Source organism: Lagenorhynchus albirostris, chromosome 3 (assembly GCF_949774975.1).
Source record: "Lagenorhynchus albirostris chromosome 3, mLagAlb1.1, whole genome shotgun sequence".
Classification (NCBI taxonomy): Eukaryota; Metazoa; Chordata; class Mammalia; order Artiodactyla; family Delphinidae; genus Lagenorhynchus; species Lagenorhynchus albirostris.
In genome coordinates this window covers 26,632,775-26,647,237 of record NC_083097.1, presented here as the reverse complement: position 1 = coordinate 26,647,237, position 14,463 = coordinate 26,632,775, and the positions used below count along the sequence as shown (strand labels likewise).

Below are 14,463 nucleotides of genomic sequence, written 5' to 3'. Positions count from 1 at the left end.
GTGCCCTCGCAAGAGGAACTGAGCACACGTCACCTTACTTTGCCATCTTGAACCAATCTAGTAGCATTATTCTTAATAGCCAAATAGTGGAAACAAACCAAACATCCAGCAACTTATGAATGATAAACAAGATGTGGTATATCCAAACAATGGAATATTATTGTCATAAAAAGTAATGAAGTACTAATGCATGCTACAACATAGATGAAACTTGAAAACATAAGACTAAATGAAAGAAGCCAGCTAAAAATGCCACATATTGTATAAGTCCATTTATATTAAATGTCCAGTACAGGCAGATCCAAAAAGACAGAAAGTAGATTTGTGGTTTCCAGCCACTCAGAGGAGGAGCATAGGAAGTGACTGCTAATGGGTACAGGATTTATTATTGGGGTGATGATAATATTCTGAAATTAGACAGTCGTGAGAGTTGCACAGTTTTGTGAATCTACAAAAAGCCACTGAATTGAATATTTTAAAAGGGTGAATCTTATGGTATGTGAATTATATCTCAAAAAATTAAATTGAAAAAAATTAGTATAATAGGGTGAGAGAAATCAGAGACTGACTGTCTATGCCAAGAAATCCTTTAATATCTATTCTGTCTGGTATTAACCAAAGGATTGCATTGAGCACTTGCCATGTGCCAAGTAATGCTCCAGGAATACTTTACATGTATTCATTCATGTAATGCCCACAACAATCATGTAAAGTAGGCGTCATTAGTTCCTGAAGAAACTGAGGTCCAGAGAGGTTATATAAATTGCCCTAGATCTACACAACTAGTAAGTGGTGCAGGTAGGATTTGAACCCGTAAAACCTGGTCCTAGGGCCTTCCCTAGTGGCACGGTGGTTAGGAATCCACCTGACAATGCAGGGCACATGGGTTCAAGCCCTGGTCTGGGAAGATCCCACATTCTGTGGAGCAGCTAAGCCTGTGCGCCACAACTACTGAACCTGTGCTCTAGAGCCTGCGAGCCACAACTACTGAGCCCACGTGCCACAACTACTGAAGCCCACGCATAGAGCCCGTGCTCCACAAAAAGAGAAGCCACCGCAATGAGAAGCCCGCACACCGCAACGAAGAGTAGCCCCTGCTCACCACAACTAGGGAAAGCCTGTGCTCAGCATTGAAGACCCAACGCAGGCAAAAATAAATAAATTTATTTATTAAAAAAAAAACCTGGCCCTAGAAGAAACCACTATATCATAAACTCTCTTACTGAGATAAATACGTCATCTTCTGCACTAAATTTCCCTTTCACAACACCAGCTGTCACTGTGTTTATCAAGGATACATGTTATCTCTGTGGATTACCCTACTATCTGATCCTGGATCACGGTTCTCAGTTTGTACCTTAATTCTTTTAAAGGCCTTCATGTATCCATCAATCTATCCACCATCCAACATCCACTGGTCAAAACTCAAGAAAAAACTTCAACTGGATTCTAAAGAATATCTCTCAGCATGTCTCCCAGACCACAGAGTTATTCCTCCAAGGGAGAGGAGGAGAGCAGAGGGGAAGGGAGGGGAGAGAAGGAGAGAAGGGATGGGGAGGGAAGAATTTAGATGGGCCTGCTTCCTGGTCTTTCACCTTCACACCCCACCAGCTGAAATGGGTCCTTCTGATAAGGATTTCCTAAAGAGAGTCAGAGATTTTCCTTTGAACTGTGAGCACCGTCCTACCCCATTTGGCCCTTAGGAACTAATCGGACAGCTGGGTCAGCTCCCTAGCCTGGCCCTGTTGTCCTCCACATGCTACCCCCTCCCCCCCTACCACCTGCCTGTGCTGGTAAGGTTCCAGAATGCCTGGAGTCTGAGCCTCATTTCCCTACCTTTATTTATTAGTCCCAAGTGCAGTGACTGTAATTATCTCTCGTTGGAGAGGATCACAGGTTCCACCTGAGCTTCCTGGCCTGCTTGCTCTGTCCCTGGGCTCCAGGACCAAGGAGGAAGCAGCAGCTGCTTGTCCCTCACCTCCCCTTTCATGCTTCACTATCTAGGTACCTCCCATTTTATGTCCTGTGGGCTTGGTCTCTCCCTCCCTCTACAAAAAATATTCCCATCCTTTGGCTCATTTTTTTTTTTTTTTTTTTTTTTTTTGTGGTACGCAGGCCTCTCACTGTTGTGGCCTCTCCTGTTGCGGAGCACAGGCTCCGGACGCGCAGGCTCAGTGGCCATGGCTCACGGGCCCAGCCGCTCCGCGGCATGTGGGATCTTCCCGGACCGGGGCTCGAACACGTGTCCCCTGCATTTGGCTCATTTTTGATTGTAATAAGAATGGGTGGTGGTTGGATTAATAGCCAACACTCACAAAGTGCTTAGAGTGGGCAGGCACTAATCTAGGAGCTTCACATCTAGGATGATGTTAAGCCCTACCAACAACCCCCTGCTGTAGGTAGTACTTTCATCATCTCTATTTACAGAGGAGAAAAATGAGGCACAAAGAGGTTGTGACAGAGGTGAGTTACAGCACTGAGTGACGGAGCCGAGATCTGAAGCCAGCTGAGTCCGGCATCAGAGTCTTTTTCACTATGCCATACTCCTCATAGTACAGAGTAGCTTATATATTATTCTTTCTGGCTGACATGTTTGTATTGTAAGAAGGCCTTTCAGGATACCAGTTCTTGACTCAAAGGTGTGAGGAAAGGCAAACAGATGTATTTTGGGTGAGTTTAGGTGCAGGCCTTCTCAGGCTGGCTCCACCTCTCTTCTGGGTCTGCCAATTGACATTTCCTCATTTGGCCTCAGATGCTAATTAAGGTTTCTCTTGATGATGCTGAGGCAGGTACTACAGGTTCCTGAACTGCCTTCTGAGTCATCCAAGAAAGATTAAGCTGTGCGCAGCCTGGTTCATTCATTAAATAAGTTCTATCACCAGGCACCCAATATTAGCGCCCTGCCTTCAACAAGCTGCAGCTTGATGGGGGAAGTACATATTAATCAAATAATCACGCAATAAGTGTAAGATTGCAACTGTGACAAAGGCAGCTAAGTGTGAAGCATAATAAGGGTCTGATCCATTCAGGGGGTCAGGGAATTGACTGAGGCTGAGGAGCTGACTGAGTGGAGATCTTTCTTTAAAAATAAATTTACTTATTTATGGCTGTGTTGGGTCTTCGTTGCTGCTCACAGGCTTTCTCTAGTTGCGGAGAGCAGAGGCTACTTTTCATTGCAGTGCGCAGGCTTTTCATTGCAGTGGCTTCTCTTGTTGCAGAGCACGGGCTCTAGGCGCACAGGCTTCAGTAGTTGTGGCACATGGGTTTACGTGCTCAGCGGCATGTGGGATCTTCCGGGACCAGGGCTCGAACCCGTGTCCCCTGCATTGGCAAGTGGATTATTAACCACTGTGCCACCAGGGAATCCCTGAGTGGACACCTTGAAGCACAAGGGTCAACTAGGTGAAGAGAGGAAGGAAGAACATTCTAGGCAGAGAGAACATGCAAAGCCCTGGGGTGGGACAGAGCATGGTAAATAGGAGGCCAAGGAAGCTGGGATGGAGAGAATAAAGAGGAAGATGCTGAAAAGGTGGGGAGGACAAACTACACAGGGCTTGTAGACCACATGGAAGTTTTGCTTTATGTTAAGAGGGAGAAGCACAGAAGCGTTTGATCAGATTTTCATTTTGAACTCATCACTCTGGCTGAAGTATGAATGACTGTTGTTTTACAGAAATGCTACCTCATTTAATCCCCACCACAATCCTGTGAGCGTTATTGTTATTCCTGTCATACAGGTTCAGAAAGGTTAAATAACGTACCCAGGTCATTCCACTACGAAATGCCCAGGAAAAGGACCCAAGTTTTCTTGATTCCAAGCCCTGTCCAAAACTCCTTCCTTAAATAATCCCAAATCAGGGGCAGGTTGAGGCCATTCCTGCTGCCACACCTACCCTTAGGTCTGGGAACAGTTACCAAAGAGAAGAGGCATGCCTCCCTCTTTCTAGTTACCTGACTGCTCATTGGGGTGTGCCTGCAGCCCAGTCCTCTTCCATCCTCTAAATACCTGCCAAGCAACCAAGCACAAAATTGGCCAGAAAAGAATCTTCCTGGGCGGGTGATTAACACCTGACTTTTCTCCTCCAGTTTTAGTCAAATAGCCCAGTAACTAACAGTGCAAATTTATCAAAGCAGTTACAGTCAGCGCCTTGAAGGCTTGATTGCTCCGTGAAGTTCAAGGCAAATTACCTTTAAAATGCAGTTCTAATATCTTATGTGTAGATTTTTTTTTTCCTAGCAACACACTTGGAGCACAAATAACTTTTGCCTGGAGAAACATCGGTATTCTGAAAAACAATGACATTGATTTTTCTCAAATAGTCTACACTTTCTCTCTTTTGAAATGAATAAGAGGATAATTCAGACAGGATTTTAGAAACTGTACCTTTCTAGGAGGTATGGGGGAGCAGGGTTGGCACAAATAAGAACTGAGGTACTGTCTCTGCTCTGGCATGAGAAGGTGGGATAAGGCCCTAAACTTAGTGAGTCAGTTCTGATTCACCCTTTGTGTTTCTTTTTAATGCTCATATCCAGCTCAGATCCAATAGAGAGGCGAGTAGCAGAGGGTCTGGGGGATGGCTGTGGACTAGGTGAGGAAGAGGTGAAATGGATCACTTAGGCACTGATGGAAGGCGGGAAAGATGTAAGGTGGGAGAAATAGTCAGAAGAGGAACTGCAGGAGGAAAGAGAATGGTTGAAAATGCACAGGGAAAGTAAAGACAAAACAGTGAGAAAGCAGAGGGAACAAAGACACGGCTGCACGGTGGGGAGAGTATCCTTCTGTCCTTACCATGAAAGATTCACCACTCTTACCAAGGACTTCTGTGATCTGGACTCCCCGTCACTCGACTCCAGCCAGCCTAACTCCCTCGCTGCTCTTGAGCACGCCTGCCTTAGGACCCTCCATTTTCTGTCTTTTCCCCCCGACTGTCAACTAGGTTTGCCCCCTCACCTCCTTCACAACTCTACCCGTTGGCTGCACTAACCACGCCCTACATAAAGTAGCACCTCTCTCGCTCTCTAACTTCTTTACCACGCTTTATTCTTCAAGCTGCAATCACCAGCCGACATCGTATTTATTTGGCTATTGTCTGAACCTCCTGCCGCCCACCCTCCCCTTTCCCAGAAGGTAAATTCCGTGTGAACTGGGACTTTGTTTTGCTCACTGCTCTATCTCCAGCACCCAGAAGAGGGCCTGACGTTTTGTGAGGGCTCCGTACACGCTGTAGGAATCAAGCGGTGGGTGCGGGTGGGAGAAGGGACCAGAACAGAAGTGCTCGTAAGGGGTATCCAACGCAATAGCACACCTGCCGTTCTTTTTCTCTTTCTCTTCTCCCCGTCTTTCCTTCTCCACTTTAAAGGCTAAGGACAAGAACCGGGAATGCGAGAAATAAGGAAAAATCCAAATTAGTCCAGCTCAAGTCCTGGTGAAAAGTGCACGATGGAGAAGGGCAAAAGGGAGAGAACAAATGGACACGCAAAAGTGAAAGAAGTGAAAAGTAAGAAGAAAAGGCTGGTAGACGTCACTCTCTCGGGTCACTCTCCCCGACTCCCTCTCCCGGCCGGTGCGGCTCGTCTCGCCTTCGCCACCACCGCGGAGGAGACCAAGCCCGCCTTCCACGGAGGGCGCCCCAGGCCCGCCTCGGCCGAGGCATGGCACGCGCCCGTCGGAGCCGCGAAGGCGGCGGGACTACAGCTCCCAGGGTGCCGAGCGCGGGGGCGCCTGCGCAGTGCAGCGGGAGGCGGCGGTCTGTTCTCCGCTGAGGAGGAGCGGGGCAGAGGAGGGAGGCAGCGGGTGAGAGTTCAGAGTTCAGCAGCAGCAGCCCGAGCCCATGATTCCCATATGCCCTGTAGTTTCTTTCACCTATGGTGAGTATAATGTGCCCCGTCGGGGTCCCCGTGTGGCCCCTTCCCCGGCCCGGGGCGGCGGGGAGGCGCGGGGGGTTGGGGCAGGCTCTGGGGAGGAGGCGGCGGCCGCCACCCGGGCGTGCGAGTGAGTGAGGGAGTGCGAGGCGGGAGGGGGAGGCGGCGCGGCCGCGGCCCGGCCCGGCGAGGGCGGCTTCTCACGGAGCCTCTCTCTCTCTCTCCCCTTCCCTCCCTCGGCGTCTCTGCCCCTCCGCGCCTCTCCTCCCGCCATGGGACCCGACTCTCCGTGCCCGTCGCAGTGCCCAGCCGGCTGGGGGAAGATGCCAAAATGGCGACCGGCAACTACTTTGGATTCACCCACAGCGGGGCGGCGGCGGCGGCGGCTGCGGCCCAGTATAGGTAACGGCTCCCCGCCCTCTCCCTCCTCTCCCCCTGCTCGCCCCTCCGCCCGGATCCCGCCGACACGACGCCCACACGCCCGCCGCCCCCCCGTGCCCCCCCCCTCCGAGCGCCGGCCGGCGGCAGGCCGAGCCCCGCGGCCTCGCCCGGCCCGGGGCGGGCAGCGGCCCTGGTGGGGGCGGGAGCGGGAGACGTTGAGGCGGAGGGCCTCCCGGGCCTTTGGCGGCCCCGCAGCTAAAATGGCCTCCCGCGGCCTCGGAGCCGAGCCGCCACCCCCGCCGGGCTGGGAGGGAGGGAGCCGAGGCCGCGGCCCCTGCGGTGCCTCCGGTCCCCGCCCCCGCCGGGCCGGTCCCCACCTCCGATATCCCTCCCACTTGGGGAAAGAGACGGTGGGCGAGGGCACCTTTCGGGGAGTGCAGAGTCGCGCCGCCGCCCGGGCACCGGTCCTCGCCCGGTGCTCCGGCCCCCCGAGCCCAGATAACGTGTTGTTTTCTTGGGTGCCTTCTCCTGCGTCCCGTGGTCTCCCCTGGCCTTCCACCCGATCCCCGCAAACAGATTGTGGGTGTCATCGCATTCGTTTGGTTCCTTTAGTTCTCCCTTCAAGGAGAGAGGTAAACACACCAACCACCTGTGAATTGTGTAGCTGGTAGGCTGGAAGAGATGTGCGAAGTTTCTAGTGCTGATAAATGAGTTCACAGCTTTGTTCTGGCTGTTGCGTTTAGGCTCCAGGTGGGCCAGTAATTTCCATTGGCGGGTCTTTCCCCTCCAGGGAAATGAAAAGTGCAAGTGAGGTGCCGTGAAATGCACCCTATGAAATCTCTTACTTAAGGGAAGCTCTAATTTCTGAAGTTTCTGTACTTCGTTATATATCTTATCAAAAGAAAGAAAAACACTAGATTCTGTTGTTGTTACTTTTGAGTCAGCCTGAGACAGTCTCTTTAGACTCAGGCCGTAAGCGTTCAGGGCTCCTAAGTGATCAGCTTTTTATAGAGAGAGATTATATTAGATATCTGTGTACTAGGTAAATTAGCTATTGGTTAATAAACCCAGGTAGTTTTCTCACCTCATTCACTTCAGGCGACGGGTTGTCTAAAGGAAAGGACATCACTGGGAACCAGAAGACCTGGGTTCCAGTCTTTTTTGCTCCGGATTTTAATGACGTTGGGGACATCTCTTATTTGGTCTTTCATTTTCCTCATCTGTAAAATTGGGCTATCTTTTTTGGTTAAAACGTGTAATTCTGAGGAACAGAGTTGCCATATTTCATGGAATTATAAGATAGCATTTATTATAAAGGAAGGGTATCATTTTATGTATCACTGAAAAAATCACCACCAGTTAAAATATGACTCAATGCTTAAGACCCCATTGATTTTTAAGAGATATTAAAATGTGTAAATGTGTTTTATTGATGAAATTAATATTCTACTAATTGTCAAATGCGTTGAACACGTGGCATTTTTTTACAAGTCTCTTTTACTTTGAAGCTTATTTCCAGAAAAAGAACTGAGATGACAAATTATTGGGGCATGATCTTGGGGCTTTTCAAACTTTTAAAAAATTCTTTACTTACAAATTGTGATAATTAAACAACTAACAAAGTCCCAGCCACTTTAATAAAGAGCAAATAATTTTCGTGGAGAGAAAAATCAAGCCATTTTCTTTTTCTGGGAAACAAGATACAGCTAATCAGCACTGTGCTGTAAATCTACTGCTACCAAGTACTGTGTGTCCTACACAAGGCTGTATTTAACCATTTAAGTTTTAATTGTTTTACACAGTATTTTTCTGTTACTGTGGGCAGAGTGGTAGATTTGTTGGATTATTAACTGTTTACTGAAAATGTAGTGGGTTTGTTCTTTGTGGCAGTTTTGAAATATTTTTTCGAATGCAAACCTATAGATAGAAATGAGGGGAGGAAATGCCAATTTAAAGATAATCATTTTTTGATCAAATATTTGCATGTATGTATTTTATCCCAGTATAGGAAGCTATTACAGAATTTCTGTACCTAGTTTTTCTTTGGCTTTGAATCTTATAAAGTTTCAGTAAACTGTAACAGCAATCCAAAGTATTAAATTGCTTGTTAATATGTGTGTCTAATGAGAAAAGACTAGTCTTTTGACATCACTTATTTATGCATGTATTGGCAAAACTAATTGTTAAGATGCTCTGTCCTTGTATATAACATACTATATAGAATTGTTTGTTTTTAATGGAAAGAAATCAGGTCCAGTAATGCTAATACCTTGGTTCAAGGAAGATGAACAAATAGCATTAATAATAAAAGCATATGCAAAAAATGCAGTGATGGTGCTCATCTTTCTTCCTGTCTGGAAATCATTAAAATGTAACTTTGAGACATGGAAGACCAAGGCTTACTTTGCAAAAAAGAATTTTTTTTGAAGGATGTAAACTTAAGGAGATCTTAAACATTTATCTGTAGATTATGTGAATAGTTGCTTCACCTGTCGTTGAGTGCAGATAACTGAGAGTAACTATTCTAAGTCTAGATTTAATTCCGGTTCTTAGTTTTCTTGGTTACCACTATGTGAGGTATTTGATTAAATTTATTTTAAATTTAGACTTTCTTTTTGCTTGTTAATATTTGAGATTTATAATGGCATACTAAGTATCAAAGTTCTTTAAGAGATGTTGTAAAGATCTCTTATAAGTTCTACTACTAATAACCTTTAGATAAACCAGGTTTTTCTTTTGTATAATACATATTATTTTTGTGGTAAGCATTGATTCAGTCTTTGTGCTACACGTTCCATCAGCTACTGATTGCTTTTCTTCCTGCTTCTGTATTTTTTTAAGGCTAGTAAATAAACCTATTGGTGCCATTTGCCACTATTGCAAATGTAATCTTTTCTTACCTTTCATGTGCTTTTTTCCCCTTGGCAGTGACAAAATCAGAAAGGTTTTAAGTATTAATTATTGTGTTTATAAGTATATATTTCTGGTAGAATGTTAATTTGGGGTGTGTAGGACAAGGCAGATCTCAAGCATGATGAAAAAACAGGAATGGCTTCATGGCAGAAAGGGAACTTGGTTAGATAGGTAACTACTTCAGTAGAGTACCTTTTTTGTTTGAGAAGATATACTTAAAAACTTTTAGACAGACATTAATTTTATAATAAATTTTGAAAAAAAAAGATTTCAACAGTTGTAAGAACTTACGGTAGCAAAGAATGCGAGAAAGATAATTCTCAGTGGAAAAAACTTTCTAATTAACTATCATAGGATCAAATGAGTTTTTTGGTCTCCTTCATTGGCAGTTTTACAGAAGTTCTCATAGGAGTTCTTCAGTTTTTGAAGGGGATTTGTGGCATAAACAAATATGCTATGTATATAAACTAAAGTAATCCCATTATATCCCACTATGAATAGGACATAACTTTTTCTTGGAGAGTTTTAAACAGCTAGTTTCTTGTATTCTTTAGAAAAGCCTTGGTCATATCTTTCTTGTCACCTTTCTATCTACTCAAGATGCTTGTCTGTTAACCTGCATAACCTAAATGTTTAGCTTGTGCTTAAACTAATTTTCTTTGTTCTATCTATAGCTCTTAGTGTATCATTGGTATCTGAATGTTATTCTACCTTCAATAAAGTTAGCTATTTAAAATAATCATTCGCCAACATTTTTTTACCCTTTTAATATCTAGAATTAATTGAGTTCAAAAATTTTATAGAGTAATGATTGTATAAAGGTACAAAATAATTGCCCCCATATTCTTAGGATCTCAGCAAATGTTGTTAAATAATAAATGTTTAAGTGGATTTCGACTGTTGTCTGGACATTAGCTTAAATTAAGTATCTGTTAGTCAAAAGAAGGCATCTCATCTAGTGATTCTTGAGATGTCTTTAGGACATCTGCTCCTAAAGGATAAGTATCTTTTCACATCACTAAGATAACTTGGGTAGGTTGATTGGCCAGTGAATTTTCCTCCTCTTTTTTGCTTTTTATTTGAATGTAGAGTTAAGAATATTGTATCTTGAAGGAAAGAATAAAAGTAACACTAGTAAGGTAGAAAGAAGTAATCACTAACTGAGATGGTGAGAAAACCAGGTGAACAGGTTTTTGAAACCGATCTTAGTGATGGAAATTTACTGGCTCTACCAAAAAAAAAATTACTGCAACTGCTAATTATATCAGCTCCTCCACTGTTGAATCAGAGATCTTAGGATTCATATTGCATGAATGAATTTGAAATAATGAAAATTTTCTTTCCAAAAGGATTAGTGCTTTTACAATGATGATCTATATCCTGTATATGTTATTAATAGCCTTAAGAGTAGGATGAGGGAGACTAGCCCTGTATAGAATGCTTAAAGTGTATGCTTGACTGTGTTTTTATAACGTGCCTCACAGTATACTATAATGAAAAGGCTTTGGATTTGAATCTCAACTCTATCTCTTTAGACACTTATGCAAGTCACCTAATCTTTCTACAACTCAGTTTCCTCAACTAACTTGCTTTGAGGTGAAGTTATTAAATATAAACCTTCCTAGCCTAGTGCTTGATTTTCAGTAGGCATTTTACCAATGCTAGTTTTCTATAGAGATTTGTATAATAATACTAAAAGGGTTTTAAAAGCTCACCATAGTTGATGGCTATCATACACTTAATACATAGAGCTTCATAATCTCAAATGTTTTAAAAGTAGGTACTTGAGTATCAATTGGAGGCCTCAGTTTCAGTGTCAGTTTAATAGGGACCTCCAAGTTTTTAATTGTTTGCAAGCAACATGATTATAATCAACAGACTAATATGAGAAATAATAAGAGTTCAAATTTTCTGGATCTAAGATCACTCCTGTTTCAGCAATGTTGAATTAATTAGATTATCAAATTTCAAATAAGTCCTTTTTATATAGCCACAGAATCTATTAAGTAGAAATAAAACTAATGAGATATACAAAACACTTTAAGAAAAAAATACAGTAGGCTATAAAGGGCATAAAAGAAGACAAATAATTGAAGATGGGCTGTGTTCATGCAGTGAAAAAAATCAATACTATCAAGTTATCAATTTTCTCCTAAGTAGTCTATATGTTTAATGTAATTGCAATAAAAATCACAACAGGCTTTTTGGGGTAACTTGATAAAGGAGTTCTCATGTTGATAGTGAAGAGAGTATTTGTCCAAAAGTAGTCATGACAGTCTTGTAAGATCATAAGGAAGGTCTTATATTAGCGGGGACCAAAAGATGTTATTAAACAGGAAAATGTGGTATTGGTAGAGGGATAGACAAATAGATCATTGGCTTAAAATAGCCCAGAAATAGATGTATGCTTATGGGCAGTTGGATTAGAATATATAGCTGTTTAAGTAGAGGTATTTGTCAAAAAAAAAGCAAATCAACCAAATTATTATTCAGAAGTACACCATCAGGATAATCAGAAGACAGTCCTTGGGCTTATAAATGTAGTAATTGACAAAGTATGTTAGAATTACTAGAATGAGATTAAAGGTGAGGAGTGTGCCAACAACATTGTCCTTGGCATCACTCTATCAGAATTAGGTTCGTTGTTCCGAGTATAACATTTCTTAGTGTTTTGTGAAAGCTGTGTGCAGTGCAGCTCTTAATTCATCCTTACAGAGGGCGAATTAATGAAGCAAAGAACACTGGGCTTTTTTGTTGTTGTAGTATTAGTCTCCTCATGTAATATATACATTAAAATACGTTCATAGGGAGTAACTTACAGTATGCATAGTCCCTGCTTTCAAGGAGTTTACACTCCTGGGGGATGAGGGTAGGGGCAGGTATACCTCCAGGTAACTATGCCATGATAGCGATCATAACTGAGTTTTAATGAAATACTAAAATGGGGAATTGGAGGATTCTGACTATGGAGTTTGGGGTAGGCTTCATGGTCTTTAATTCTGAAAATGGAGGGAAGGTCATTTTAGACAAAATGTGTTGAGCCAAGATAGGAATGAATTAAATCCACCCCCCACTCCTCCCCGCTGGCTGCGCTGTGTGGCATGTGGGATCTTAGTTCCCAGACCAGGGATTGAACCCTAGCCCTCGGCTGTGAAAGTGCTGAGTCCTAACCACTGGACTGCCAGGGAATTACCTAAATTAAATTCTTGATATGGTTGATAGTTGATGGGTTCTGAAGTCAGGCTAGCTGAGCTGAATCCAGGATCCCTCTACTATTTGTCATGTGACATTGGGCAAACAGTCCTTTGGTACTTGAGTTTCTTCATCTGTAAATTAGGGATAATACTAATAATTACCTCATAGGATTGAAATTTTAAAAAAATTCTCCGTCGAAGTATGGTATATATAAAAAGAACTGCACATATAATAAGAATATAGCTTGATGAAATGTCATAAGCTGGACACACCTGTATAACCAGCATCCAATCAAAAAAACAACACTATCAGCATCCCTGGAGGCCTCTACAGTCTCCATTGTGATTTGAGAATTCAATGAGATAAAATTTGTAAAGTGCTCAGAATAGCCCCTGCATACATATATCTCCATCAATGTTAATATTATATTGAGTAGACATTTGGAAATTGAGCTCAGAAGAGGGATAAGGGTCGTAGTGTAAATCCGAATATCATCCATATGGTGGTGATCCACCATTATAGGTGTGAGCATGGATGAAACCAGAGAAAGTACAGTGCCTGTCGTACATCAAACATTTAGTAAACGTTTTTTGAATTAGTGGGAAAAAAAATAGAACAAAGCCATGGTTACAAACTTGGGGGACATCTGTGTTTAAAGTAGGGCCAAAGAAAGAAGCAAATACTGAGACAGGGTCGGGGTGGGCAGAGAGCTGGGAGAATGTAGTGTTCATAAAAACCAAAAGAAGATGGAGTAATCAGCAATGTTAGGGTTTTAGAGAGGCTGGATAAAGGATTGATAGTTAGCAAGATCTTTGGTATAATTTTCATGGGCAGCCAGTATAGAAAAACTAGAATCTGATCGTTTGGAGCTACAGAAAGACAAGCATAAAATTTCGCATAAGATAGGTCTTGTAGTCGAATTTAGTATTCAAATAAATTTTTTTGTTGCTGTTGTTGACGTGTAGTTGATTTACAGTGTTGTGTGAATTTCTGCTGTATAGCAAAGCGGCTCAATTATACACATGTATACATTCTTTTCCATTATGATTTATCCCAGGATATTGAATATAGTTCCCTGTGCTATACAGTTGTTTATCCACAGATAAATTCTTGAGTGTTCTAGAGGTTAAATGGGCTTAAAGTATTCGGAAGCACTGTTTTTGAAGATGGATTAAATGAAAATAAAATTTTTAATTCATTTTTTATTTCTGGGAAAAGATACTGTGCCTGAACCACCCCCTCCCGTCCTTGGAAAAATTGTCTTCCACGAAACCAGTCCCTGGTGCCAAAAACGTTGGGGACCACTGACCTAAAAGGATAGTAAAATAGTGAAATAATTGGAGGATGTTGCATTGTCTAAAGTATTGCATTGTCTATCAAGAAGGTATGAAAGAAAGGAGAGATGCTGTCTTTAATAGTTGGCTTTTAGTTTTCCTTCAACACAGTTGAGGAGTCAGAATTACTAATTCTCTGTTCATACTGGCAAAGGGAAGAAAGTTAACACAAGACGATATTTGACAACTCTAGCTAAATAAGATAAATACAAAAATAGCACCACTCTAGACAAATGATAATGGTGAAATTAATTGTATAAGCAAAATCTCAGCCTAAGAGTCTATAGATACAATGTCCTAGATGATTTTTTTCAAACTGAAGAATCAGTGAGTGAAAAATATATTTATAAGGATAAAAAAGGAAAGTAAGGTATTCTCATCTAGTTAACAGGAAGAATTTCATTATGTAATATTCTGTGACAAGTTCCAGAACATCCCATTTTGCTAAAAGTATATGTGGCAGAAATCTTTCATGTTTTGTGATGTTTGTGAACCAGAATTTACTCGATATGGTTCATTAGTGGACAGATGCTTAAGGCAGATATGTATACAAAGGTAGTTGGAAGGAAATAGATGGTGTAAAATTTTAAAAATTCTTTAGATCATTCCAAAGGAAAAAACTGATAATGTTTTACAGTTATGGAGCAAAGTAGATGACCATCTCTCTTCAACAAAATATGAGCCATAAAACATTTCAAAACTTTTTTAAGCATTGCATTTTGACAATTCAAATGCAGGAAGATGAACCCAAAGTAATGGCGGGTTAGAACTTATTAGA

The 14,463-nt window shown here is 42.3% G+C and overlaps 1 protein-coding gene across 3 annotated transcripts in view; it reads left to right on the top strand.

Moving 5' to 3' along the window:
* The first annotated feature begins 5,740 nt into the window (after positions 1–5,740).
* The window catches only part of ZFR (zinc finger RNA binding protein), a 75,311-nt gene continuing 66,588 nt past the window's right edge, over positions 5,741–14,463 (top strand). For 2 of the 3 annotated variants that reach the window (XR_009539984.1, XM_060146927.1), the window contains exons 1-2: positions 5,741–5,868; positions 6,165–6,264. Coding sequence is in view for 2 of the 3 variants with exons in the window: in XM_060146927.1 (XP_060002910.1) it covers positions 5,832–5,868; positions 6,165–6,264 (137 nt within the window). In the remaining variant the exon portion in view is untranslated. The remainder of the gene's footprint in view (positions 5,869–6,164; positions 6,265–14,463) is intronic. The other variant, XM_060146928.1, reaches the window with a different exon arrangement.